We start from the raw sequence: 24,277 nt of genomic DNA on the forward strand, positions 1-24,277 counted from the left end.
TAAAATATTTTTAAGCCGATTGTGAGCTGCCCATGACCGCTTGACCACATAGTGATCCATAGAAGCACAACCACTAAGGTTCGACACAGCCGGTCCAAGCTTGAACTGAGACGCACCGAAAACAGCCTGCTTGGGGAGAATAGAACCGTGGTTCAACCATGGACATAGAATGTCCACCAGGATACATTACCGAACAGACGAGCACATGTTACTTCGGCGCCCTCTCAGCCGCCGCGCACAGGCCTCCACTCATGCAGCAGTTTCTAAATAGAATATCGATGGATGCCATGGTGGACAAGAACGGACGATATGGCGCACTACTCTGGTTTTGCCGCTTAGTGGGTCGCCGCTGAGAAGCACATCACTTGTGCCATCCCGTTCTCCGCTTTCGCTATACCTTCCCCGTTCTTATCATGCTTCTGCTAGCTGTACCTACCTCCGTTTTTCTCCCCGCGCTCTCATTCCCTTGATTACGCCAACGGCGATGCCGCTGAAGGCACAAATGGGCCTTGCAGCGGACTGAAATGCGGTTCACCAGTACTCGACACTGAAGACAAACAGCTCCATTGCGCGTGAAAAGTTTGTCGCCCCTTTTCCACTGCAAAAAAAGTGTGGGCACGCATACAAAACTAGATGGCTAAAGAGAAAACTCGAGCAGTTTAGTCCCACTTTTATTGTCCCATCGTATCCCTCAATAGGTTTTAAAGACGACATTCTTTCTTAGGTTACTTAAAACCGAAAATTGTGGTCTGTCTGCCCCTCGATTCATACATCCGGCCAAAAGTTAAAATAATTCTTGAACGAGAAGTTTGTATAGCCAAAATGTTTCCGAACCACTAAATCTCGAAACATACTTCATACTCGTCAACATTGTTGAATCTGTGGACAAATATCAAAGCACAACTGGTACTCGCCGTGTTCTTTTAATTGAAAATAAATGTGTGCTTGATATTTCTGTATATCAAATAAAAACACGCATTGAAAACGATATTTTGATCCAAAAATACAAAAAGCTCGACCAAGCCTGGACCTCGTGGCAGTGTGTGAGGTGAAAAGCTCGTTGTGACGACGACAGCGTGGCCGAAACATGCCCTCAGTGCTCGTAGCGCGAATTCAGGCTGCGAGGATTGCTCTCAGTGTTTGCGCCTATTGTCACTAGATAAGGTTACAGAGTAACGGCACTCTTTTCTCCAATAGTTCCGTGCCGCCGCCGTGGTCATTGGTCAATTCGTATCACGGGACCTTTGTTTACACTGCGACGGTTCATGGGCACCCCCATTTTGTTGTTTGTGCGTTTTCTGTCGGTCAACTGTGGTAGTCTCAGCTTGTGCTCCCTGCTCTGCCGCTGCGCGCGACGACTGACGTCTTTCCAAAAGCGAATCAAAGATAACTCGCTTCGCAGAATTTCAGCTGCAGAAGTGTGTCCGAAAATGCCGTGTTTCTGCGTCTTCGGCAGTGTCGTTTACAAATGACCTCATCCGGTGAGGCTGCAGAAGCAGCAATTTGGCAACACTATAAACACCAAAATGGCTGCACACTTGCGTGCCTCAGTGACGGTACTCTGTATGGTATCTAGTGACACTAGTTGGGCCGAGGAAAAAGCAGCGGCAAGCCAAGCGAGGGAATTACGTGGGCCAATGGGAATTCAGTAGCCGCAAGCAAGGAGCTGGGGAGGCCAGGCTGGAACGGGAGAGAACGCCGCGAGGAGTGGACGGAGCAGGTTCGAGGAGCGCAATGTCCAGGAGTAAGACTCGAAGCTGGTCGGGTTTTCGAGACCCGAGCTTGAGAGGGGTATGAATGGCGCCTTGGCATCCTGGGGCCGAGGCGCGACTCCTTAATCGTGGAGGCGCGCAGCGTTGGCGTGCCCCGCCCTTGGACGACCCGTTGCCTGCCGCCCGTCGTCGACCCGCAGTGGCAGGTTTCCTCCTGCCCGCTGCTACAGGGCGCCCAATCGTGAGCGAGTGAGTGCCGAGCAGACGGTTGTCTGCGAGGACAACGGTGCGTCGTCCATGTCGACGTCCCGGTACGCGAGACGCCGTAGCCCCGCGAGACGCCGTCATTGTCGCTAGAGCCCACGACGCCCTGCGGACAGTGCCTCATCACCCTGAACCTTTGGTGGGGGCTTCTCTTTGTATGTTCTTTAGAGCTGGTAGTTCTCAGTGTTTTGTACAGGTTCGTGCAGAAGTAAACGGAGCATGGGGGCGAAGGTCGAACTGCATCGCTGCGTCGTGTATGGGCGCCGACGGGAACCAAGGAGCACTGCCCCCGCCGCCCTCTGATACGTTTAATCGCCGCTACGCTGGCGTGTCATGCTACGCGCGACGGTTTTCTAAAGGCAGCGCTGGGCTTAAGAGGCCGCTGGTTGCATTGCCGCTCGCAGGCATCAGCGGCGACCGAATCCGCTGCTCATGAGCTGGACGAAGCTGCGCGCGCCCGGAAACGTGCCTTGCTGCGCGCTGTGAAGGGCGGCATAAAATTGTAGGCCGCTGCGGTTCTCCATAGCATGTCATTGCAATATAATTGTAAGCCGGCAGGCAACACAACTGCCATGTACAATATAGAAAGCACGTTCACAGACATTTTCGTTGTTCGGAAAAAAATCTCGCTTCGAACATTTGTTTTTTTTTTTTTTTTTAATTTTGAGTTTGTCCCAAGTTATTGATCCTCTATCAGTCCAGGTCTGTTCTGAAGAAAGGCGGAAAAGATGTCCATGCGGTGGAAATTCTGTATTAGAGAACGCTGTAACGAATAGATGCAATGGCTGCCTTCTATTACAGCGGGCCTCACAGGGCGCATATTTTGTTGGCTCAGTGGTTTTGGCGTTGCGCTGCTGAACACGAGGCCGCGGCTTGGAATCGAACCCGCGACCTCGCGCTCAGCAGCGCAACGCCGTAACCACTGAGCCACCGCGGCGGGTGAATACCTGAAAAGAACCTTCGGGGTATTACCCCAGTGTTACCATGGCCTCCGAGATCAGGTAACGCGGAGGCCATGGTGTTACAAGTTATAGATGGCGTGAGCAGTGGAACGCGGGAAAATAGGTTGACTATAGCAAACCTCCATATTTACCATGGGGGAATCGAAAGGGAGGGGAACAGCATTAGAGACGTGTGGGGGGTGAGGAAGCATTTGCTTGGCAGGGCCGGCAGACGACTATAGTCTTTCGACGTTTGCAGCAAAGTGAGCAGATACGCGGCAATTTTTTTATTTTATCTTTAAGTTAACCACTACAAAACTATTCAAGCATGCCTTCGTCTCATCTTCACAACCCGAACATCAACTCTGGCAAACGCACTTCTGTAATCGACATTTGCAAGGAAAAACATTCCAAGTCACAACCTTTGCTGCAGCGCTCGGGAAGTTGCGCCTTCAGCTGCACATGCCTAAGTTTTCATCATCTCTATAGCTGATAACGCTATTTTGTCATACCTCATTCGTTTTTAACACACTACAATGTTTTCTTGGAGGAGGATGATACTGGTAGATCCATGAAAAGAAGAAGAGGGCTCGGAGATCTGGAAACCTGTGCTGCTACCAATACTCCCACTGGTCTGGTGGGGTTGATGCTGACCAGGGTTGATGCTGACAGCTTGCTTTGACACTCCTGCGAACACCACTCACCAACCCAGGAAACATTCTTGAATTCGGCCATAATGGACACCCTCAGTTTGTAGAAAGAGGACGAACATTGCATGCTTGTGGCTTTCAACATTATAGGGACCGGGCAGCTGGACGGGTGGCGCCACCACTCGGCGCTCCCCTCGTCAGTGGAATGAGCCGGTGCATTGGACTACACAGCCTCCCGTTGTTTTTGTCGTGTTTGCTTCGGTGCTTTGTATGTTATGGTGGCGTTGTGAGCAGACATGTGAGATTAAACGAAGTCTAAACAGATATGTTGGGTTCTTAGAGTCAGTAATGACTACGTAAACTTGTCGGACGCGTCTAAAGTTGGGTATCGGCTGCAATGGCATAAGCGCTCTTTGCAGCGATCTGCGCTTGGCTCCACCCGTTCTGAGTACGAATAAAACTACTATTATTAGTATTATTTTCTTCTTACATGCACTCACGGCTACGCAAACTTATTGGATGCTTGTAAGGTTGGGGAAGGGCTACATTGACACGAGCGCTTTTGCAGCGTTCTGCGCCTGGCTCCGCGCGATCTGCGTAGGAATCAAACTATTAGCAATATTAGAATTCATTTTTACCACTTTAAATTATCTTCACTGGTTTCAATGACTACGGTTTCCACGCCAGCCTTAGCGCTGGGATACCTCGATACGTGTGCTTTAAATAGAAAGGCACCTGCATACGAGATGGATTACCGTGTAGCCGCAGAAATATTGCGATAGTTTACACTTTCTGTAACCGTGAGCTTTGTACCTTCGGTTTTGGTGAGCGACACTGCGACAGCATGGGAGCCTGAAAGCCGAAGTGGAAAACCCACGTTTCTGGTGGTCATTTTATCAAGAGCCAAAGTTATTCACCAACTCAACAGCCCAAGCTAAACACCATCCCTCCTCCCCTTCCCGTTTTACCCCCTGCGTAGAATAAAGGCTGGCACCAATAGTTAAAAAATGTGGCAGTGTTAACGTCAGCCGGTGTTTTTTAATGCTTAAGTATTCTTTACAGAGTACCTAAAAAATCGTGTAATGTCTGGTGAAGACACCAAAAACGCGCGAGTAGTTGCCTCAAATATGGGTGCATGAGCCCGAGTCCTCCACCACAGACACATTTCTGACACACTGGAAAAAGTTTAGATTTGGAGAGGAGGCATGGAAGTTCAAAATTAAACAGCAAAATCATCTAATGATTATGATGGTTGAACACAAAGCGTTCTTCGTGCGAAATCGAATGGGAAATGGTCAAAGCCAAAGACGCTGCGATCAAAAGACCAAACTGCGTGCTGGTCAAATTCGACGCTTAACTAGTCAAAGTTTAAATCCAGAAGGCAACCAAGGAAACCCATACGAAAGAGCTTTGCGATAAACCATCATCGTCGTTAGACGGAGGTGTGCATGATTTTTCAAGCGTAGGTGGCAGCTTGTAATGCGACCGCAGCATTCAGTTGTTAAACTGAGTACAGGTTTCGGGCACCCTCCTGTTTTGCGTCCTTTAGTCACGCAGGAATTGGTTTTTTAAAAACCATTTACCAACTAGCCAGAAATCATTGCAATTCTGTAAAGCAATGCTTCTCCCCGACAAGCAATAACATTTTAATATCATGCGTACTATCATGCGGTACTTATTCTATCAAGGATTCCCGATGACTGTAGTAAGAGCATTTTTGTGAAATTAAACACGTTTCAGCCGTAGGTAATGAAGATACGGAAGCGTCATCCGTCACAATTTCTGTTTTGAGGTAAATCTTCGAAGACACCCTCCAACTTTGTCTTTCGCTTGTGCACGACGTCGGCGCCGTTTTGTCATCAACTGCCAAAGGCCTTCGCCGCAGCACTCCTAGATCGGTTGCACACACCGGCTTTGTGGGAGCATTTCGTGGGAATATACTCCTCGATTCGCAAAACTGCATGCAGGCATGAAAAAAATTGCATGAAGCAACGAACTTTCACTTCCAGCTTGACTTCAAGCTTGGCGCATTGAGCGTCGTCTGCTATTTGTAAATACTGAGTATGGGCGTAAATAACACACATGGCATACCTTGTAAACGTCACATCCACACTCAAGATTTACCGATCTGAAAAATGCACGTGGGGTTACGTTCGCTTTGCAAGCCGCAACGCAGAAAAACGACAGAAAGCCATGCACAACTACGCTGCGCTGACCGCCACCGGCATTCCACTGACGAGCGGTTCGCCACGGGCGGCGCTGTTCGCTGAAACGACGGTGGTGCCATACAACGGCCGCCCGGTCCCTATAGCGATGTGAATTTACTCAACATGAATATGCATCAAAACACGAGTACATTACATTCAAATCCATGAGAGCACGTGCTCATCGGGTACACATGCTCCGCGTGTGGAACAACAGGCAGTACAGAAGGGGATGCAGAAGCAATACTGACGAGGCCGTCAACTCTTTATTGTCACTAAAATATAGAAAATACACCACATGAAATCATCGGCCCACTCCCCTCGTCATGCTGTACAGAATTTACATTTTTATAGCAAAGAAGAAATTTATCATAAATATTCGCGTCTAAATTGTGACATAAATAAAGCAGTGGGTGAAAGTGAAGTACCGTGTTTACAGCTTACAAGATATTACGGCAAAGTTTATTTTGAAGTTTGCTCGATGGAAAAACACATTCACCAAGCTCGACAAATGCACTACCTCCTTTCTGAGAGGACAATTTGAAGCAAAAAAAAAAATCATTTCGTTTTGTACACACTCACGGGTGATATTACATTTCATCCGATGTTCTTAAGACCTCAGGAATACGTTTCGCAACATGAGATAAAACCGAGGTCTCGTGTCGCGCACTACACACAGGACAGACTGATATTGAAGGTGAAATCAGTGCACCACAACAGGGGAGAAATGATGACAGGGGGAGAACACACAGTATGCATCGAAATTTTCAATTAACCAACTGAGCACAGATTAAGAAACAGTATGTCACGTGTACCAATGTTTAGAAAGCTTAATGAAGTTGGCTAAAAAAGTGTCAAATTTTTAAACTGTTCCAAAAATTTAGCATTCCCCATAAAGTTCCAATAATATTGCCTGTTTCATTCAGATGAGAAAGTACTGTCAACAAAATTTTAGACGGTTTGCCTTCATATAAAATACAATAAAGTTACTATGAAATGTAATTACTATGAAATGTAATTTCTATCATTCCGTTACTTGCACCCTCGAAAAAAATCGAGAGAAGTCAATGAAAAATTGGGGCCCCAGGTAAAATCACAGTCGGGACATTTCCAGCCTTATATCGATCGGCCAATGATACCGTAAACCGCAAGATTAGTACGCAAATTTTGCTCAGAGACTTCACACACCCTGGAGAATTGTCTGAATGGTCTACAGAGAAGCCTAGTTCAGAAATTCTGCATGGTGGCAGTATGAGGACTTCCCGTTTGGATTTGGAGATCCGTAGACCACATATCCACAATGCTAATCTACCAGTGATTGCGTGAACATCTTTTTCTTCGTGTTGGTCGATGTATAATAACACTGCCTGCCAGGATTCAGCAGGAATCAATGCCATCATTTGTGTTTGTGTCATGTTTGTGAGAAATTGTGTGAAACATGCTGTGGAAATGCACTGAGATTTGATTAACATACAACAAGAACGCTTAAGAAATGGTCGAGTGAGGGAGCGCGATTTGACAAACTACTACACACGCATATAAAACACAAATAGAATTGGAGTATTGAAAGACACACTGAAGGTCGAAACAGACTTCTTTGTACAGAAAACACTCGCAAAATCCATGGGGTGCCATTTATTTACCAATCACGTTTCTAATTGCTCCTCTTTAAAATAGCGATTCGGTGGGGCTGACTAAACTGCACAAGTACTGAAGGAGACAAAAATGCCGAAAAATTGCTCTTAATTGATACATACATAAAGACTATGACAAGTCAACGATCTAGTGTTCGCAAGTTCGAAAAAACAGTTGCAGTGGGGCTGCGAATAGCAACTATTCCACTTTGTTATAAGCAAGGTTTTTGGTAAAATCACAACTATGGAATTTTGAAATGGCGAACAAAATTTACTTGACCCTCAAACATTAGTGGAATTTTGTCGAGCTATCATATATTATCGACAACAGATGTGTTTCAATTAGATACAATGGCTCGATATATTGTATACTTGCATTAAGCTGTCACCACAGTTTGTCTTATGTTAGATTCACACAGTACTCTCCCGATGAGGAAAGCACTGAACGACAATTACTGCTGAATCAGGCTTCGCTAGAGGCCTGTGCATGGATATCATTGCTAGGATAATCATTGCTAGGAGCAGCCCAGCAGTCACAACGCGGCAGAGCGCCTCGTTGGGAAGACAAGTCATGAAATGGACCATCGGTCGATAGCCATTCTACTGTCGCGCACATTTCACGAGTGGAAAACGGTGAGATCGCTACGTTCGGGATCTGGAACAGTGGGTCTCGTATTCTTGTCCTCACCCCAATGTAGATCATGCAAACACGACGATACGGCGGCCGTCTCGCTGGTGGGGGGAATCAGTTCATCCTTCTGGTGCATAGTCTCCTCGACAAGTTCACAGGCTTTGTTGACAACCCCGCAGAACTCTTCGGGCTTCTCGTAGTGCAAGTTGTGACCACAGTCTTCTAGTACCTGTTAGTGATCAGTTCCAGGTTAAAAATTCTGAGAGACACCAAGTGCACAAAAATTAAGTCTACAAACGTGTTGTCTTGTCGGAATGTGTTCAAGAGCTGCGTAATCAGTCAGAATCAATAACATTAAAACACAAAGAGATGAACAAAGAAACTAATCAATAAATAAATTACCAAATATTTTGCTTTGTAATAAAATAATTGTCGCCTGATTGACAATTTCTTTGTCGAAAAGTTTCCCGTTGCTTCCCATTTTACACGTGTTTGCAGAAGCCTACAACGTGCAACATCTGAACAAATTTCGGGCATGCTTTTACAAATCGGTTCCTCATTGTGATCACCAGCACCAGTACGGCCGAAAGCCCCGTTGAGGGGCGGTATTCTCGTAACTGTCCCTTTTGAAAACGTCCCTTTTGCGTCCCTGTCATCGTGACGTACTTCCGGTTAAGCAGTGGGCCTTTGATTCAACTAGCGTAACTGTTCTTGCAAACGCATTTTAAAGAACTGAAACCGTATCAGAGTACATTTTATGTGTATATTGTTCCGCAGGCGAACCAACAATAAGGCGACGAAAAATCGCCTGCTCCAAATCGTCTGCTCAGAGTAGCCACGGCTCATAGCTCCGCCGTGCTTGCATGGCGTCACATCCGGTTGTTTGCTTTTAGCCAATCAGGGCTCGCCAAAAGGGACACTTTTGAGAGGGACGCAAAAGGGACAAAACGCGAGAATACCGCCCCAGATCGCATGACCTAGAGCATATAGCACTTGCTTGGTTATTTGTCGACCAGTATTTCAGACTCTGCAATTCTTCAGTCATGTTTTGGCCTTGCAAGGGCATATACATTTTTGCTATTGTTTAAATCCCTCCCTTTTACAGATAATTAAGTGCTGCTCTACATAGCCTCTGCCCTTGCGTTCACAATGTTTAGTCGTTCGTGATAAACTATTCATTTGCCTGCTAGTGGCAGCCAAGCAACCACAGGCCAATTTCCCAGCAACAGGCCAAAAACTGGAAACATCCCAAAGGCGACTCACGTGAACTTGGACGAACGACTGCGCTCGGGCTTTGCGGATGTCGAATGCGGGCTTCCGGCCCATGAAGCTGTGTGCGCCATAGATGAAGGTGAGCCCCACTTCCGGCGGAAGCGCCACCAATCTTGTGCCCATGGGGTGCTTTGTCCACGGAAACTTGTGCATCAGCGCCTTCACTGACGCTTCGCCGCTGCAGGCAGGAGATGGACAAGATGAAAGCGTGCCGTCCACAAAAGTTGCGCGCATCAGCTTAAACCCAATCACTCAAGCGCACAGTTGCTTTCGATAGAGCCGACAGTCGATGTGCTGCACCCCTCGAAGTGAATTTCAATGAATGAAAATAGACAGAAGAGAAGAACTTCTTGCTTGGCTAGTTGGTGAATAGTTGCCATGATTTGAAGCGCAACAAAAGAAAACACGGACGAAGAACAGAGTAGACGAAACAGGCGCTGTCTCGTCTACTCTATTCTTCGTCCATGTTTTTTTTTTTTTTTTTGCGCTTCAAATCATGGCAAAATGGACAGATGTGGCATTTCTCGACCATTCCCGGCAGCTTCTTGGCCCGCCCTCACATTACTTTATAATGTGCACGCATGTATTAAGAAAAAAAGCCATTCAGATCGCACTGTATGGAAAAAGAATACAAGGAAAGGTTGCTTAATTTAGCCACCTGTCGGGCCCCGCTTCCCCAACTCCCCAACTGCACGCAGGTTTTTTTTTTTTTTTTTTTACCGCAATACTGCCTCCTAAAGAAGGAATTTTCAACAAATATTTGTTGAAAGTTCATTCAAGTGTATCGCGAGCTTGCGTAGCGCCCAGTGACGAGAAGGGATGCGCAGCGGCGGCCGGAGAGTGATGGCGCCGGTTTTGGGTCCGCCGTGGGGAGCGAGCGCGATGCTGGGTATCGGCTTTGGGTTCTTCCCACAACGCGCCTCTTGCCTCACGGCTTGTGACCCAAAATTAGGATAAGCCGGCAGTAAAAGAAAAAATTCACAGCATATCCACGGGGTGAATGATGATGAGTGGGCGAAGCTCCTGAGGGGAAATCATCGGTAAAACCGTGACTATTCAGTGAAAGTTCGCCCACTACATCTGTGTCCGAACGTAACGTCTAGAAAGTCTCGCTTAAACCGCGCGTCGGCACCTTGGGGCTGAGCTCGCCTGATGCGTTTTGCAGACGCCTCACGAGCTCTCACTGAATCGGGGTCTGCCTGCCGATACGCGCGCTTTCTCGCCGCTTCCCGTTCTCTGACGTTTTGGAGATCCTCTTCGCGCCGCAGCTGTGCCGCTTCGCGTACGGCAGGGTCCTCGCGCCGTTGCCGTGACGATTGGGCCTCTCGTTCTCGAACGCTGGGATCTTGGCGGCGTCGTCGCGCAGCCAGACGACACGCTTCGGCCTCCCGCTCTCGTACGGCAGGATCTTGGCGGCGGCGTCGCGCAGCTTCACGGAGCGCTTCTGCCTCGAGGGCTCGCACATCTGCAGCCTTATCCATCGGGCGACTCCGAGCGCGCGCCAACAGCGAACGGATTTTATTACAACGCTCCCCGCCATCTAGTAAACAATCCAAGAACTAAACTAGAGGTAGCCACGCCATCTAGTAAACAATCCAAGCGCATCTTTTCATCATATACAAGTACCGCCATCTAGTAAACAATCCAAGAACTAAACTCCACGCCATCTAGTAAACAATCCAAGAACTAAACTAGAGGTGGCTACATACATACGTCGATGATGGATAGACCCACGCCTTAAGGAGCTTCGCCCCTAAAAAAAATTAAACTCTCGGTCAGGGAGCGCATGCCCTGAAACTTGGGTTATTAGGCTACCTCTATCATGCGAGAGCGCGTGCTCGCCAGGGTACCGTTCGTAGTAGAGGCAGCGTCGTAACAAATTGTGCGTTGAGGACTCGTAGAGGCTTTTGGTTTACGAAAGCGCCTTTCTCGTCACCTTGCGGGCAGTTTTGCGAGTGCATGGACGCGTTGCGAATAGCTGCACAGGTCCGGTTTGGAACGTTCACGGCGACCACGGGACTCCGCGTCCTTGTCCTTTGAGAAACGAGCCTCGGCCATTAAGGACCGGCGTCTGCCACGGCGTTAACCATCCGCGACTGGACAGGGCTGGGGTCGCCGTTTTATAAGGCACGTCGTGCGCCGGTTCGCAAAGGCTTCCCGCGCACCCCCTCGGCGTCCGCGACAATTTGTGAACGCGTGACGGCTCGTATCGTACGCGCTGTCGGCATAAAATGGCTAGAAATCTACACAGCTCTTTCTGGCCCCCATCGCGTTGCCTACTGCCATTCATCAGCTCGGGAAAGCCACTTGTGTGCGACCTGTGATTCCGACAAGGTAGGGCATCATTTACGTTCAGCAGAAGCAAACGAAAAAAATTATTGAAGAGGGAAGTCAGTATGAGCGTCCTCAAGTTTAGGACCACTAACAAAGTCATAGGCGTCGACACTGGGTTTCATCCACCGGATAGACGATTGCGTGGTTTAGGTATGTAGTGGTACTCAACGTCAACAAACATTTTTCCGCCTTGAAAAAACACTTCGGGTCACATTGCTGGACTAGTTGGTTCATACTTCGTCGTAATACAAGCGTGAACCAACAAGGACGTGAAAGAAACAGAATGAGCGCTATCCTGATTCCTGTCTCTTAACGTACTGGTCTGTTTGTGATTTGGGATGTAAAGCTTATTTTAGCTGGGACCACAAAAATGCATAATTAACAGCCGAAGTTGTAGCCACACGTCTTTTTTACTTTGCGGTTTTATTTAACTCTCGCTGCACAGGTGTTACTTGAGCTCATAGTAGTAGTAGTGGAACTTTTTATTGGAAAGAGATGACTTGTGGGGACGGTAAAACACTGCAAAAGGAAAATTGAAAGCTATCTTTTTTGCAAGAGATAGGTTGCAAAAAATTAGTATGCAACTGAGACTTTCTTGCAAACAAAATTCCAAATGAGCATCTATTTACTGAATTACGTCCAGTTCCAAGCGCCCATTAGTTTTTTACAAATTGGTAACTAAAAGCTAGCAGCATTAATGTGAATGCATTAATACAGCTTTCCCAGGAACGTGCGGTGACAAGCAGTTGACTTAACCCCTACTCTACGGACGCCACATGAAACACGGTTTTCGAGTCACTTTAAATATTAACGAAAAAGAAATACAACACGAAACGAGAGCTCGCATCTCGCGGGTCCACACAGGACCAGGGGAAGCCATATTGCTTTCGCATTCAAAGTAAGTCAGCAGACAAGTTCCTCGAAGAATTTTTTTTTTTTCACTTTTACAAATGTGCAATTTTAGTGCACAGCTGTTCAGTTCAAATGCTGCTTATGTGAGAAATATATTGGTCAGAGTATTCTGTGGTACGAATTTACCGACTCGTGTGAGTCACGGTGAATGTTTTGCAATCATTCTGAAGGAGTGGAGTGCCCTAGCTACCTGGGACGTTCGATGCGGAATGACGAAGCAACGTACAATTTGTGTCAGTTTTCACCGCTTAATACTTGGTCTGCGATTTCGCGAGGAGCGAGACTGCGTGTTTTGTGAGCTGTTGTCAACTGAGACAGTGTTTCATGTGAAAAAAAAAAAAAATCCGTAAAGTGCACTTGGTTTCAGACCAATGTGGGCTTGTTTCATTTCTAAGACACCGCAATGTTGAATTACGTTAATTCAGCGTTTTCAGTAATTGACTCCATTCATGGGTTCAAAATGCTATGGGAGGGCTAATTCGAAGCTTCAAGCTTCAAAAAACAAATACTTTGATTAAAAGATTCTTTTGATGATCGGCGTTTTCCGAGCTCGGGTTTGAAGCAGCAATTTGGAATTTATAACCTCTTAGAATAACAGCATACGACTTTTCTAGAAAAAAAAGAATGCATCAGACCCTTATGAAATCATAACTCGCAACAAAGCAAATCAAATCTACGAATCCAATGCTTGCACTGCGTAACGCCACGAATCCGAGCTTTTACGCTTAGTCGTAACCCGGCCATCGGATTTTTTTCATCAGGTGCAGAAAAAAATGCAAGTAGCAATAGGTTGGTAGCCATCTGCTGCCATCCCTTGGGAAGAACAGTGAATAAGAATTGCATGCGTGGAGCAGCTGCTTAAGGTTTCTGATATCACGGCCGGGATGCAATTACCGCCTTTGATTGCGGCGGCCGAGCTTTCGAGCCTTCGTATGTGGAAGGTACTTAACGGTCTTTAGCTGCTAATTCGGGCCCACTTGGCGACAGGCTTGCAGTGAGCCAGCCCTTAATCTCAGCGGAACACACCCCCCTCAAAGCTTCTGCCAAAGTGTCTAATAATCAGTAGTAGCATGGGATATCCATTTTTTCTTGGGGCGGCCAGGTACGAAAGAAAGAGCGAAGTTAACCACTGAAGCAGAACAGGTGGTGGGAAAGACAGTGAGGCAACTAAAAAAAAAAACTCCCTTCCTGACCGTCTGCTGCACCCACCAAAATCAATCGACACGCACCTAAATGCAACTGACGTCAACGCATGAGCAAAGAGGTAGAAAGCGAAGGCAGGTCTAAAACTGCAGAAAGAGCGCGGAGAGCCTAATGAAACTTGGTTATTCCAAGCAGCGACTCCGCTCGCGGAAAAGGGTCGGTGGCTGCGCCTTTGTTACGAACATATCTTTTGTAAATTGGTGGTCTGACACGACTTGATGCCATACAAGAGAAAGACCCCTCCAAGGCCCCACGTTTCAGGAGCACGCGGTGGGTACAGTATATACAACGCCCTGAAGGGCGGAAGGCAATCGGCATACGCTCTGGCGATTACGATCAGAGAGTGAGGGCGGGGTGTAGGGGAACGATGGCCTCCGGTTACGGCCGAAACCACCGAGGAAGCCAAAAACGCACCTGGGCCTCCGCACGTTGCAGTGGTAGAAATAACTGACGATCGCCGTTTCGTCGCGGACGATCTTGCGAAACATGTTCGTTTCGTGTGAAAGCACGACCCTGAGAACTGCAGGTCCTGCAAAAGAACAAAAGAAAAAGTAGACTGCATGCAATGAGACGTTTTACTGTGGATAATCCTATAGGTGGTCTAGAGATGATTTGCGAGAAAACGCGAACACCGAAAATAACATTTGGTAACGGGAACTACGACCGCTACCGACGCTAGTTTTAGCAACGAAATTACTGGCAGTGACGTAGTACACGATGCCAGTACGGAGAACAGGTGCACGACTCGTAATTTGATCGTGCAGCATTGTTCCCATAATACTACGTGTTGCTGACCTAGTTGCCCTGTAGGGTGGTGCATTCTCTCAATGGAAATGCGGCATGTGGATTTGGCGTGACGAGACCATAAAGCAAATAAAAAGGAGATCAGATTTGGCATCTGAAGAGTGATGAGCCATGCGAGTTTAGATTAAGTTGCAGTTAAACTTTCGTTTTGTGCCCTCGGCGCTTGTTCTATTTGAATGGAAGGCAAACGTAGAATTCCGAGTGCCCCCAGGATACCGTACTCCCTGTACAGACCTGATGCTCCCGAGTGTACACCAACGTCCTGAAGCACCCGCGCAAGCTCAAGAATTCCGGAAGATTGCCCAATCGGTAACCGCGGATCAACCGCTGCTACAGCACTGCTGCGGAGACTGCCAACCTACACAATAAACATTCTTACACCCTTCTTGGCCGAAAAGGGTGCAAGAATCTTGTCCCATGGCGAACACCTTTAAAATGTGTTTTGGCTAAAAAGGGTGTAAAGACGAAAAAATGGTGTTCGTGTGAACACCCTAAAATAAGGGTGCGGGCAGCGGAGCTATGCGTGACGTTGTGGATGGGCCGAGAGCGCAGCATCCCATACACACACACATTCTGCATGCACAAGTCACACTTGACCACCAAATGAATTGAGCAAGAAAACCAACTGGATGCATGGGGACAGCGAGTACAGACTTAGAAATATACCTGCTCTTCATTCTTTTATAGCAAGCAGGGGAAAGTTCTCCAATAGAGCCAGTGGGCTTCTCGCAAAAATAATATATTTTAGCGCTAACTTCGGAATAAGCATATACAAATCAGCATGCGGATTTGCAAAAACTTTTTAATCGAGAGGTAGTTATGTTCAATAAGTCATAAAATTTTATTAAATACCAGACAAATATTCCCCGCCATCTCACCACCCTTCCAGAAGGGTGTTCAATATTTTAACACCCTTTTACCAAAAGGGTGTAAAGCTACAAATTAGGGTGTTGGAAACTAAGAAAAAGGGTGTAAAGAAAAAGGGTGTAAGAGACCTCCAACTTTAGAGGTATTTCATGCCCGTTTACACGGGTGGACAGAACATTTTCTACAAGCAGAGTATGTTTTGTACCTCACGATGTTTCACACAACATAAATTGGCATACTTTATTACAAGTGAAGCTGTTTAACCATGAACTAGGTTCGGTGGCGTTCGCAAAAAAAGACAGAAAACGAACTGCGCCCCTGTAAAGGGTGCACCACCGCAGATAACGTATTATACCAGTGAAGCCGGCTTTGTAGCCTGTTCGAGTGTTATCACAGAAGGCGCAAGCGTATACGCACCTCTGACTACACCATTTCAAAGGTACTAGTCTTTTTTTGTATTTTAAAACGCAAAAAGAATTGGCGCAGCTTGCAATGCTGGTGCAAGGCTGGAGAAACAGCATAGGGGGGAGGGGGGGGGTCGACCTAGCTTGTTTCCTTCTTGGATCCGCTGTCAGTGTGGGGGGCACACTGGAACAGCCTTGTAAAATCCGGTTAAACTTGGCCTCACCCCTAAGAGCTTATCCTAGCTTAGCAAGAACATCGCAAAGCCTAGAAAACGTAGCAAAACTTAGCGACACCGGAAGAAACTAGGTGGACCCGCAGCTGCGCTGTTCTTTTTTTTTGCAGCTGAACACTTTTTTCAACACCCTACAGAAAGCCAAGCATGTTGCCGTCGTTCAACACCCTTTTTCCCACACAACTATAGTTTTTTTAATGTTCAAATTGATATTTCACGTGCCAAAGCTGAACTTGGCGCATGGGACACACCGTATATGGAAACGAGCGATCATTGCAGACGAACAGTCTTTTCTTTTTGCTTATGAATATTTCTTGCGAGTAGAGGAGGGTATGCGGGGATGTCTTCTTCTTTACAGTGCAATTACAAATGTATGCATGACCTTATTCAAAGAACAGCTGAACACCTTTTCCGCACCCTTTTAACACCCTAAGAAAAAGCAAGGGCGTTGAAGTTGATCACCCCCTTTTTTTTCACACAAAAAAGTGTGTAGAGCTAGGAAAAGGGTGTTGAGATTCAAGAAAAAGGGCGTAATGGGCTCCCAACACCCTTTTTCCACTTATGCTACACCCTTTTTGGCCAAAAAGGGTGTAAAAAAGTTTAGTGTATACTGTCGATTTCCCTGCCGGTTCCCTTGTCTGGCTTTGGGTTCCTTTTACAACTGAGAGCCTCTTCAAGAAATTTTCCCGAAGTTTCATGGCCCATAACCCGTCGTCAAGGGCACCTGGCCTATAACCTATGGCTCCCTCTCTCGATTTCCGTTGTCACGGCCGCGAGGTTGTCCACGCGCAGCACCCCAAGCCCTATAACGATCAACTGGTTTTATTTTGCTCCTAAGTGGTCAGATTATTGCTCGGGGGTGATTGTAATCAAGGAACTTGGGCCAATGTTGAATTTCGTGAAAATGTACATAATAAATGCCGAAGACGCTTCACCTAGAGCAGGCCACGCCGAGCGCAACGGCCTGGTCCCTACAGCTGCGCCGAACCCTCTTTTACGTCTGGCCTCCCATCAGTCTCCAAACGATATCAGTACAATGTAATTTATGTATTTGTGTACACACGCGGGCGCGCGGGTTGCTATACGTGGCGGGCAGTTAGTCTATTTGCAAAATAAACAATACAAGGCAGCAGCAGGAAACAGAGCGGCTAGTTTGTTTAAATGGCAAGTGCGTTAGTCCGTAACGACACCACCTCCTCGTCGTCTGCTAACCAGCACCCGTATCTGTTCGGAGCATCCTCTCTTTCGTGGGTTATACCTGTGGTACACGAGTGTTTAAAAGGTCATTTGAGTCGAATGGCCTTCGAAATTTCAAATGTCATTCGAACTGGACGGAGTTCCGCCGATCTACACGACAATTCTCAAAGGCAGTTTGAAGTTTCCGCGTTCGCCTGCCATGTTTTGGTGTCCCCACTGCTTCCCTGTTTCGTTCTTGACAAAAATTTTAAAATTAAAATTAAGTTAAAATGTGCGAAAAATAATCATTAGGGATCAAATTGATAACAATCCACAAGCGCGAAAAAACGCACAAACAGCCAGTTTCTTTTTTTTTTTTCTTTTTTCGCACCGCCGGTGTTGAGAGTACTCAGTTACCGTGTAATCGTAGAGCGAGTGGTAGAACAAAAACAAGTGAAAAACGAAGATCGTGAACTTTAAACACCAAGTTCTACTCGTAAATAATTGTTTTGTAATTACGGCATGCAGAAACTGCGCCTGAGAGTACGACCATTCGCGTCTCGGAGGCCTTTGAGAGCCTCAAAGGTCGTTGGTGGTGCTCCTTTGACTCAAATGCAATTTTTCCCAAAGGCCTTTGAAAAACGTCGTGTAGCAGCTCAAAGGTGTCATTTGAGTCAAATGACATTCGACTCAAAGGCTTTCGAAACGGTCGCGTAGCACGGGTATTAGGCGCGGGTCAGATTTTTTTTTTTGCATTTTAAATACAATCACATTGCCACGCGCTGTCAAAATTTAATTGAACTGCTCTTCAAGCCACCAGCGCACACAAGAGCATGCACCCGTTAAAGGGTGGGACGAAGCGAGGTTGCAAATGCAGAGGACTCCGCCCCTCCCCTTTCCGGTATTGAGGAGGACGGATGAAAACGAGCTGTTACTCGATATTTACCATAAATATCGAAGTTAAATGTACACTCATTTACAGATACATCGAAAATGTCTCTGCTCCTCCTCCTCTTCATTTATTCATTTTTCAAGAGTAAATAATATACTGCCTTTATCTCTTGACCCCTTCTTCGTTACCACATACGTTTTGCTATTTGACACAAAATCATTCTAGCATCCATTCACACAAGTTATGCGTGTTTACCGGGAAACACATGCCTCAAAACTCGTTATCAAACTTTTTTTCTGTAAGCCTTCTTCGGTTGCGTCTCGATTTACGGGTATAAAGCAACCACTTCTTTCGCCGCTTGGCATGCGTTCAAAAATAAGACGCCTAGTAATAGGTCAATAAAAGTGGCTCCAGCAGCTGATAGGCAGGAGGAGTACAGTGACGGGTGTAGCACTGCATCGACGCCGATACTCACCGAGGATTCCCCCCGCACGAAGTACCGTGCAGATATCGGCGAGCCTGAAGAACTGGATTCCACGCGTGAAGGCGGTCACCAGCCACGGCCACAGCTGGAACGCCTTGTCAGGCACGCGGCTTTCGGAAAAGCCCCACGGATCCTCAAGGATGAGGTGCGCCACGTGCTTGGGGTGCCGCAGCGCGTACGCAGACGCCACGAAGGCGCCGAAGCTGTGCCCGAGCAGCAGGAAACGGTCCAAGCCCAGCTCGCTTCGCCAAGCCTCGAGCGCTGCGTATACCATGCGAAGAGTTGACCGTCTCACGTGAGGAATTAAATGAGAGAATTCGGAGCAAGAAACTGCTTTGGGTAGAGCAGGATAGGAACTATTGGAAGTCTATGAGAGTCGCCTTCGTCCTGATCCCGGGAGACGATGATGCTGGAGTAGCTGTTCGCTGATTACCTTTTCGAAGGTGCCTTTTTCTGGTAATCGAGTCATCGAGTCATAGCTTCAAAGGAGACGGGGACCGGCAAGACCATAACGCCCCTTGAAGGCAGCTGTGTGAGCCATTGAACTTTCCCTTTTTAAAGGGGCAGAAAACCGATTTTTGTGGACTCCATGTCCTCTAGCTCATATGAGATCCACCGTTTTATTTAGTGCGGTAGCCACAAGGAATTTCTAAATGAATTGGTGGAAATAATTTTAAGTTGGTACAAAACTTTCTGAAGTCTGAAAGCTGCCGCCATGTAGTGTCTAAAGGCGACACTACCGTGCGTATACAGACAACTCAGTCGGGTTCAATGCGTCATTTAAACACCGCACAAAGGAATAGGAAAGACTGAACTACCACACGGCTCAATGTCATGGTTGCCAGCATTCGATTTGTCAACATGCGTAAGGAGACGGCGCCACACTGGAGAAGCGTGAAGCCCAGTCGCAAAAAGTAAAATCGAAGTCGGTACGGATGTCACTGTGCCACGTGACCCCGCCATGTGAGAGCGCGCCGGCTCCAACCAAACAAACGTCGGCATGAAGCTACAAGCAAAAAAAAGTATTGTGGGTTACGTGCATGGTCGCATGCTAGGTCGGTATAGGAGAACAGCGAGGAAGCGACGTCAACGGAGGTGGGCTTGCTAAGGGTGGTTTGATTGATTGATTGTAGGGTTTTACGCGCCGACTCAACACAGGCGATGAGGCGCGTCGTAGTGGAGGGATCCGGATTAATTTTGACCGCCTGTGGATCTTTATCGTGCGCCGAAATTTCGAACACACGGGCGTTTTTGCTTTTCGCCTACATCAGAAAAACGGCCGCCGCGAGTGGGAAATGAACCCGCGTCCTCGTGCTCAGCAGCACAACGCCCTAGCGCGGCGGGTTTGCGAAGGATGGTTGCATGATGTCATGCCGCCTCCTAATTTCTTTTCCTCCGTGGTTCTAGGGCCCTATCAGGATAAGCGTTTCGGTTTAATGTGTTTCAAGTGGTGCCCTTCCATTTGGGATAGAGAGCCTATACACCCCAAAAATCAGTTGTCTGTCCCTTTAAAGAGACCACGAAGACTTCGTGCGCCTTTGCTTTATTTTTAAAATTTCGCAGCATGCATCTAGTTTCAATTTTGTACGACGGGAAACGTTGCTGAAAGATTAGTGTTTAGAGGGTTGTACTAATCCTATGCCGCGAAAGGCGTACCCATAGTAATCCCTCGTTAACTCGAAGTCGTAAAATCCGCTGAAAATTTCGAGATAAGCGGAGTTTCGAGTTAAATGGGGGCAAATACATGGCGCCTGTGGGAGGCATGGCGAAAAAAGTTTCGACTTTACCGATATTGCGAGATATCCAAGTTCAAGTAAACGAGGGATTACTGTACTTTGTTCTTTTTTCGGACGGTCAAAGCGACTAGAAATATCAATCCGCCTGGTACTGTCCGGGATCGCACAGAACTACGCTGTGCGAAGGTAGATATCGAGCAGAGTTGAGACAGCAATGGGTGGACGTTAAAATTCGCCTTTATATGCATCGTGCCGGCCAAAACTAATGCGGCGGTGTGTTTTCCTAACGACACAAGCGCCTCGCGATGCACAGCCACGAGTCTGCGCCAGGGCGTACCTTGCGCGAGCTGGTCCTCGACGGTGCACGGGTCAGCGGCGAGCGTGGGCCTCGAGCTCTTGCCGAAGCCAAGCAGGTCGATGGCGTAGACGCGCCGACGTCGAGACAGGGCTTCTAGGTTGAGCACCCACAGCGCCGAGCCGCACAGGTAGCCGTGCACCAGAACCAGCGGCAGCGCGTCCTCACCGGCCGCGTCTGGCTCCAGCTGAACAGTCCACACGCGGCTGCTGCGGGCAGGTTTGTCGCTGATGCGCCCGACGTCCACGTAGTACCCGCTGTACGGCTTCCCCATCGCTGTGGGAGCAACCAACGCATCAAGAACCCACATCTGGCAGCAGATGGGCGTGAAGCACTCTTCTCAAGCTGGACCTGTATTTCCGTTTTCTTAGAGGGACCCTGCAACACGTACCATTGACTAATAGATTTTGGGGTAAAGTCTATCGTCATGATTAACCAGCGCAAACTAAACGTTACGAGAGAGGAGTACACAACACGAGCGCTACTAACAACTGAAGTTTTATTGAAAAGAAGGAAAACAAACAGTTGAGCCTGCGCACTAGCCACAGCACACCCTCCACAACACAGATAACTGAACCTCAAGTACTGTTGAGATAAGCAACTTCACAATCCAGCAGTGACACCGAGGGCGAGCTAATGCACGTGTCAGAATTTTTTTCAAGAAGGCTTCCGAAATTTCTCTCGTGCGCGTGTCATTGTGTGCAAACAGAACACTTGTATGGTTAAACTTGGGGTAATAACCTTTCTTACAGCAATGCGACGAAATGTGGGACGTGGGTGTGCCCTTTAACGTGTTGCGATGTTCCTGCAGGCACTCGTTAATGCACCGCCCCGTCTGTCCAATATATATCTTATCACACGACAAGGGGATGCAGTACACAACGCTGGTTTTGCATTCAACAAACTGGGACTGGTGTTTTACACCACAGCCCTTTTTGTGCGAAGACATTCTTTTCTTCCTGTAGTCTAACTTGCTGTCAATCGCGGGACAACGTTTTTTTAGCTTATTTTTTTGCTGAAAAAACCATGTCCATGTTGAACCTGCAAGCTATCTTTTTCACCCTATGCGAAATTGCGTGCATATACGGATAACAGCAAAACGCTGTAGTTTTTCCTTTGCCTGCCTTGACCTTCCGGAATTTTTCAATTTCGGGAAAACTTTGTTAGCCGCAGAAACAAGCGCATGTTCCGGGAATCCTGCCTGTTTTAGGCTGGTAACTTGGCAGGCGAAACTGGCACCATGCTGTGAACGCACGAATGCAGGCTGCTAACGGCTATACCCAACTTTACCACCTTAGAGTGGCAAGAAGAGTATTGTCCCAGCAATCTCCTCCCTCAAGAATTATGAAAATACGTTCACTATCACCGAAACTACGCGCGATGAGAAATCGCGCATAATCGTTCCCTCTCAACTCGACTGCGGACAACGCGACGAAAGCTGCGCGCTCTCTCCCGGAGAGGGGGGCGGCTCGCGGTGTTCTCTTCCGCGGCCTTCGATATATCACAGGCCGGGGAGTTTTTTTTCCTTTTCTCCGCAACGTGGAGGGGTCTATTTCCGGTCTGGTGCCACAAAAAAGCAGGGCGTTTTTGAAGCCATAAACGTTTGTTGTCTAGTGGTCTGGTTGAAAGGGAAGTATTGAGCTCATCACTCAAACTCCGCGCGCACTCAAAGCACAAAAGAAACAGCAAAACTGTGCCTACAGGTTCATACATAGATGAGGTTCGCGCACAGCGCTGACGACGGCGTATCGTCACAGGAAATGCGAGAAATTAGCCGCGAAGTTGACCAGTGACAGCCGATCGGACAGCCGTGGCCTCAATGACGTCGTTTAGACCATGTCAGGGGTGCATAATGAGAGCTGAAGAGAGCGCGGTTGGTTTTTCCGCGTCTTTCAGTGATTTGTGCGCTCACCGCTTCACGTGCACGTGTAATATTTGGCTCAGGTATTTCTGGTAGTGTAAGCTAAGCGTCGCGCAGGTTTACTTGCCCTGCTCAAAGAGTGTTGCAGGCTCCGTGGAGACCGCGGCGGCAGGTCTTGGTCTAGCGGAATAGGAAGACCAACCACCCTTGCTCCTTTCCCTTCCCTCAACCCCTTTCTTATTCAATATAGACGTTTTATGAACGAATAAACGGACATGACCGGGGAATATGGGGATGGGAAATTGTCTGAAATGTTTTATCATTGGCTGTAGAAATTGTCACGTGCCTCCAGCCCTCAAGTTCTCTCTTGTTAACGGAAAGCATACTTTAGGGCCAATCTGGAGAGACATTCAGTGCAGTTTTCTATTTCCTCAATCCCCGCTTGTGTAAAAAATAGCCCCGAAGGGCAGATTGTGAACACGAATAGCAGTATTGCATCTTCGAAAACAGTCGGGAACGCAACGGGGCAATGACCTTTAAAACTAACTCTAAACCGCTTGAGTGTGGTGCAATGCGACTCGAATCGGTTCGTCTTGCAGAACATGGGAAGCTTGGATGGTTTCTAGTGGTCTTGAGACATTTTCATGGGAAGGAGTATATTTCAAATTCCGCCTGCTGTCAACACATGGTGAAAGAAAAGGGAAGTTTCATACCATGACCGAAATTGCTGCCTTAATCGTGTTCATTCGGCTCAACTGTCCAAACGACAGCGTGTCATTTAGTCCGTCTCGGCCTTCTTCGCACCGCGCCAAGATTCTTACGAGGGATCTTAACAAACCGAAACTGACAGCAACTGCTAATCTTAATCAGGACGCCTCTCTCTTGAGTCATACAGGGCTCCTTACCTTGCAAAAAAAAAAAAAAAAAAAAAACGAAAGAAACGGCCCGCGCCACGTAGGCGTCGTCAAATCACCCCCCCCCCCCCCCCCTTCCAAACCCCACTTGGGGCCAACACATCCATCGTGCCATTACATCCAACGAGCAGAAACATCCAATTTTGGCCACTGCATGCAACGTGCCATTACATCCAGCGTGCCATTACATCCATCGAGCAACTTCGTCCAAAGCTGTGTCATTACATCCAATGCGCCACGACATCACACGTTTAATTACTTCCAGCGCGTAATGCCCTCTCGCCTATACATAACTACATTTGTAGGATTAATTCAACGCAGTCTGACTGAACTCCGCGAATCGAGTTTTTTAGCGCAGCGGGCAGCTTGCGCTACGCCTTCTCTTCCACGTGTAAGAGTTGTTTGGTACGAGAAATAATTGAACCCACTACAGTTAATCAGTCCTAATTTGAGTGCCGCCGTGAAAACGGCAGGTTTTTCGAGAGACTGGGTTTTGTAATAAACAAAACACCGAGTTTCGAAACACTTTAATGGTATACTGTTATGACTGGTAATTTTTTTCTAACTGCAGTGTTAAACTATCTCATTCTCATTTATAAGTTAGGTGTTTACTTTGTTTAACAACGCGGAAGAGCGCTTAGTGCGTGAGAAATATTTTCCGCAGCAATCATGCACGTCAAAGCAGTGTCCCCGAATATGAGCGACGTTGGATCGCGGCTAATTGATATATCTGAAGCTCACATTCGGTACTTTTGTGAAATAGAACTTCGCTACTCAGAAAAAAAAAATGAAAA

The 24,277-nt window shown here is 47.4% G+C and overlaps 1 protein-coding gene across 2 annotated transcripts in view; it reads right to left on the reverse strand.

The window, feature by feature from the left end:
* Window positions 1–6,702: 6,702 nt before the first annotated feature.
* Window positions 6,703–24,277, reverse strand: part of LOC144155327 ((Lyso)-N-acylphosphatidylethanolamine lipase-like) — a 32,760-nt gene continuing 15,185 nt past the window's right edge. For both annotated transcript variants that reach the window (XM_077686683.1, XM_077686682.1), the window contains 5 exons: window positions 20,691–20,984; window positions 18,609–18,878; window positions 14,172–14,286; window positions 9,300–9,486; window positions 6,703–8,265 (listed from right to left, as the gene is read on the reverse strand). In XM_077686683.1, coding sequence (XP_077542809.1) covers window positions 8,023–8,265; window positions 9,300–9,486; window positions 14,172–14,286; window positions 18,609–18,878; window positions 20,691–20,982 — 1,107 coding nt within the window. In that variant the 5' untranslated portion in view covers window positions 20,983–20,984 and the 3' untranslated portion in view covers window positions 6,703–8,022. The remainder of the gene's footprint in view (window positions 8,266–9,299; window positions 9,487–14,171; window positions 14,287–18,608; window positions 18,879–20,690; window positions 20,985–24,277) is intronic.

Source organism: Haemaphysalis longicornis, unplaced genomic scaffold (genome assembly GCF_048455015.1).
Source record: "Haemaphysalis longicornis isolate Haplotype H1 unplaced genomic scaffold, Haemaphysalis longicornis Haplotype H1 scaffold_1, whole genome shotgun sequence".
Taxonomy (NCBI): Eukaryota; Metazoa; Arthropoda; class Arachnida; order Ixodida; family Ixodidae; genus Haemaphysalis; species Haemaphysalis longicornis.